The following is a 4,504-nucleotide window of genomic DNA, read 5'->3' on the forward strand; positions in this document are numbered from 1 at the left end:
GGTGCCTAACACCTTCCTGTTCCGTTTCCGTAACCTAACCTCCGGATTTAGGTTTTTGGTTTAGTAGATCTAGCCTTGTCTTTATTTGTTTTGGGTAGAATGTAACTAGTACAGCAAGCCATGTAAATATTTGGTAGATTGCAACTAGGAATCAAAGCTATGTAACTTTTCAATTTTCTAGATATGTAATTTGTATTCAATCAATGAAGAGAACAGTTCAATCCTGTATTTATTTATTTATTTTTTTATAAAAAAATAAGTGGTGACTCCATACAATTTACCCAAAAAGAGAGGTGCCCTAAAAGGTACCCGAATTAAAAAAAAAAAAAAAAAATCATGCATTCATTTCTGAACTAGGGGCATTTGGCTCCACCTCATGCAAGTAAATGCAGATTCCAACAAGAGCCAAGCAAGATAAGTTTAAATTAGTACTACAGGATCTCATCAGGAAAATAAAAATACAATTCATACATTATTAGGACTCTGAGTCCGCCTATGTGAGGATCTCCTTGATCCACCCCTAGAGGAGCCATCTTTAGTATTTCCTTCTTGACTTGAGAAAAAGCGGGGATTGTATTGACGATTTTCAAGTTCGAGGTTCCGGATTCTTTCCTCCAAAGTTCTTCTAGTATTGTCAGCGGTTTCCATTCAAAGTGCCTGAAAAGTCAGAAAAATCAAATGTTAAAGTCACTATCAAGGAAAGCTCAAGCCAAAGATACTCAGAAAGCAACGTGGTATACCCAGTTAGAATCAGTGATCACATATTGGGAGGACTGGGTATAAGCCAATGACTGCAAACTTCCAATCATCCACACGCTTTCTTCCACAAGATCCACATCAACCTGAAGCCCAACTCTATTGAGTTAGAAGCCATTCAAGAAATAAGGACAAAAAACTGAACATTCAAGAACACATTGAATTGGAGCAAGGAACATTTGGCACATGCTCTGGCCTAGTCAAAGGCATGGAACTATACATTCCATCAGGATTGATCACATCATACTATCATGCCAGAAAATGCGGATAAGTCTCTATGAAAGAACTAGAAGAACCACCAGCATGGTGAGGAGAGGGAATCTCTTTCTCTCATTTAAAAGATGGAGGCTGAAAATCCAACATGCAAATTTGTTACCAAGCAGAAATATGGAAAATGAATTTGTAGAACAAAAGTTTGAAGGGAAGAGAAATACCATTCTATCAACTAAGCAACTTTGCAAGTGATCCCGAACAAATTCAGAGTAATTTCCTTTTACTCTTGCAACAATATAGCCATCACAGGCCCGAGCAATCTCTTCATCAGCCAGGAGTTTAGCCAACCGAACAGTGAGACAAGGAGGAGTTGGAATTGTGGTAGGAGGATAGACATGTTCAACTTGGGGCAACACCCGATCACCAAGATACCAGTACTTTCCATGCCTACATTTAAACAATACTTGGCGGCCATTTTGATCTAGAGCCCGCTCACACTCAGCATACCCCTCACATCCAGCCCAAGGATTTAAGTTCATCTGCAAAATCACAAAAAGGAACTTAGAAAGAGAAGAGACTAAATCATAACCAAGTGCCAAAGATTTAAAAAGAGAAGGAAGAAAAAATTCACATCATGAATGATCAGATTGTCAATCACCAAGCAACAAATCTCCAAAGAACGCCTAGAGGGTGGAGACAAGCGATATTTGGGCAACCAACAGAGAAATCTAGGAAAAATACCAGTAGCCTCCTCCAGAATTTTAGGACCAACCCCAAAATACTCATACATCCAAACCTGAAAAATTCACAACATCATTACCACATAGCCAAAATAATTTTCCATAGCCTACACATAGCCAAATAAATACTAAACCTCATCCGCCATACAAATGGAGCACCACCCGAGCTTGAAAGACTCCGCCTAGAGAGTTGAGTCATGAAATGCATCAGATTAGCATAGGCCACGACGCCCCAGTCATAATTTCAGAGATGTTCAATTTTTCTCAAGCTCTCCAAGTAGTGCAAATTCATGTTACTGCCTAAATCCGGACACAAGAAAGTCCCAATAAAAAGAAGCATGAACATGTGGGCACCCTTTGCTACAGTTTCACATTGGGGAATATTCTCTCATAGCCAAGATAAAGGAATATTGTTACTCTTCATTCTAGAAGGCACTACACCTAGAAGTTTTTTGAGCTTAGCTTAAGTAAGGGAATCATGGACAAGAATTCTTTTACCACCCAACTTCAGACCGGTGATAACAGAGAAGTCATAAGGTGTCAACATTAACTCCCCAATGCCTAGAAAATGGAATATACAAAGTATTGTCCCAGAAGCGCTCTGCCAAAGCAAGGAGTAACTGAAGATCTTTGTACTCGTGTGTCTCATGATTTAACATAGTTTCAAAGAAAGTATCGAAGCCTGCTTCATTAATGATGTTTTTGATGCTAAGAGACAAGGATGCCCATGCACTTTTCAATATTTGGAGACTACCTCGACTCTTGAGACTCTACAACATATAAGTTTAGCTTATTAATTCCCATGATAAAAATCACATGTCCAAAAAAAATTTTCCATGACCAAAACCCACATGTCCAAAAATTCCCATGAACCCAAAAAAGTCAATGTCCCATAACAAAAAATCAATGCCCCACCACCACAAAATCAAACCAATGCCCCACCAAAAGTTTACCACAACCTAAATTTTTCACATGTCCATACACAACTACCAAATTCTTCTATAGCCATGCAAAAATTTTTTTTTACATGTCCAAAATAGCCATACAAAAATTCCCATAAGTTCATGCCTATGCACAAATAAATTCTTATATAGCTAAAATCATAACCACAAAATTTTCCATGAACTAAACATCACATACCCAACAAAATTTTTCCACAATTCGAAACTTCATATCCACAAAATTTTCCCATACCCACAAATATATCCATACACATACCCACAAAAGTTTTCCATGTCCACAAAACAAAGTTTACATATACTAATAAATTTTTCCCACATACGCCATGAACATATTCATATAAGTCAAACCCAAAATTTTCACAAAGCCAATGCTCCCAATGTCCAAACCAAAATTTATCCAACAACATCACAATTTACCTACATTGTCAAAATTCCATAAGCCACCAACATTGTCCAAATTGCACCATTTAAAAAAAAAAAACATTTCAAGAATGCTCCAAAGCCAACATTCTCCAACATAACCAATCACACAATGCCCCAAAATTCCAAAAATGACAATATCTCACCATGGAACTTTCAATAAAACATGCAACAACATTTTTCCAAGCAAAGAAACCAAAGAAAAACTCACCTTGGTGTCTACATGACTATATGGAGCATGGGTCCTAGGGTCTTGAAGAAGGCCATCATCCTCATGCCACTCAAATGATAGATCATATTTCTTACCATGAGAAGCTATAAAAGAAGATCCCTTGGAGGAAGAAGTCATTTTAATGTAAATAAAATGAGTTTTAGAAAATGGGTTTCACCAAAAATAGGTGTGGGATGAAAATGCTCAAAACATGACGATCTAAAGAAATATTGATAGAGATGGATGAGGGAGAGTTGAGAAGCTTAGAAAAGTGTTTTTTGTGAGAAGAAATGATGAAATGAAGAACAAAAATCAAGGGGAAGAAGGAGATGAATAGTGACAATGGAGGAGGAGAAAGAAAGAAAGATGAAGCTAAAAGGCAAAAAGAGAGAAACAAGTAGTGGGGGGCCAAAATTTCAGCCCCCACACTTAAGACTCAGCCAAAACTGAGTCAATTTAGTCAAATTGAGTTGACTCAGTCAACCCTGAAAGTTCAAAAACGTGTACAAAACATCTTTGAACGTTTAGACCCCCAAATTACAACTTAACCAATACAAGTAATATGTCAAACAACTAGTGTGCGGAAACTTAACACATGCTATAATACGAAATTGGTTAAAGACTATCTAAGCCATAACAAAATAAAACCACAGCAGATAATAAATAGGCAAAGATAGAGAGGAAGGAAGATGCAAACACAAAGACAACACGCGATGTGTTATCGAAGAGGAAACCGAAGTCCTCGGCGAAAAACCTCTCCGCCGCCCTCCAAGCGGTAAACAATCCACTAGAAAATACAGTTGGGATACAAGGACAGCAATAGACCCTCCAAGCCTAATCTACCCAGTGCACCTAAGCCCTCCAAGCTTCTTGCTCCAACGAGGTTGCGCCGAACCTTTTTCTTTTCTAGCTTCTCGGATTCCACTACTAGACCGTAGCATCAACCAATGAAGATTGGTTCCTTCCTAACTGCTTCCCAGAAATCCAAACAACTGTCTCACAGTGATGATGATGGTGAGAACCAGGTTTGGTATAATGCCTCTCAAGTATTTGACAATGGAGAGGAAGAGAGTAGGGGAATTTGAAGAGACTCTAAGGTATAGATTGTGGGTGAAACAATCTTGTTTTTCTTTAGGGTTTCTCTCTCAAAATTCTCTCTGGAAGCTCTCTTTCAATCGTGGGTAAAAGGGGTATTTATACTG

General features: G+C 38.2%; 1 protein-coding gene across 1 annotated transcript; it reads right to left on the reverse strand.

Annotated features, from left to right (window-relative positions):
• Nucleotides 1-288: 288 nt before the first annotated feature.
• LOC126724447 (uncharacterized) lies at nucleotides 289-2,786 on the reverse strand. The gene is made up of 3 exons (XM_050428977.1): nucleotides 1,191-2,786; nucleotides 741-842; nucleotides 289-657 (listed from the first exon to the last, which is right to left on the reverse strand). The coding sequence occupies exons 1-3, from the start codon at nucleotides 1,506-1,508 to the stop codon at nucleotides 649-651; spliced, it is 429 nt and encodes a 142-aa protein (XP_050284934.1). The 5' UTR covers nucleotides 1,509-2,786; the 3' UTR covers nucleotides 289-648.
• Nucleotides 2,787-4,504: the final 1,718 nt, after the last annotated feature.

The sequence above is a fragment of the Quercus robur genome, chromosome 4, assembly GCF_932294415.1.
Source record: "Quercus robur chromosome 4, dhQueRobu3.1, whole genome shotgun sequence".
Classification (NCBI taxonomy): Eukaryota; Viridiplantae; Streptophyta; class Magnoliopsida; order Fagales; family Fagaceae; genus Quercus; species Quercus robur.

What these genes read in the sequence shown, in the direction of transcription:
- LOC126724447 (XM_050428977.1), bottom strand. Translation starts at nt 1,508, where the DNA reads ATGAACTTAAATCCTTGGGCTGGATGTGAGGGGTATGCTGAGTGTGAG. An exon ending in GTTGCTTAGTTGATAGAATG is followed by an intron (nt 843 to 1,190) that starts GTATTTCTCTTC and finishes GTTGGGCTTCAG; the next exon opens with GTTGATGTGGATCTTGTGGA.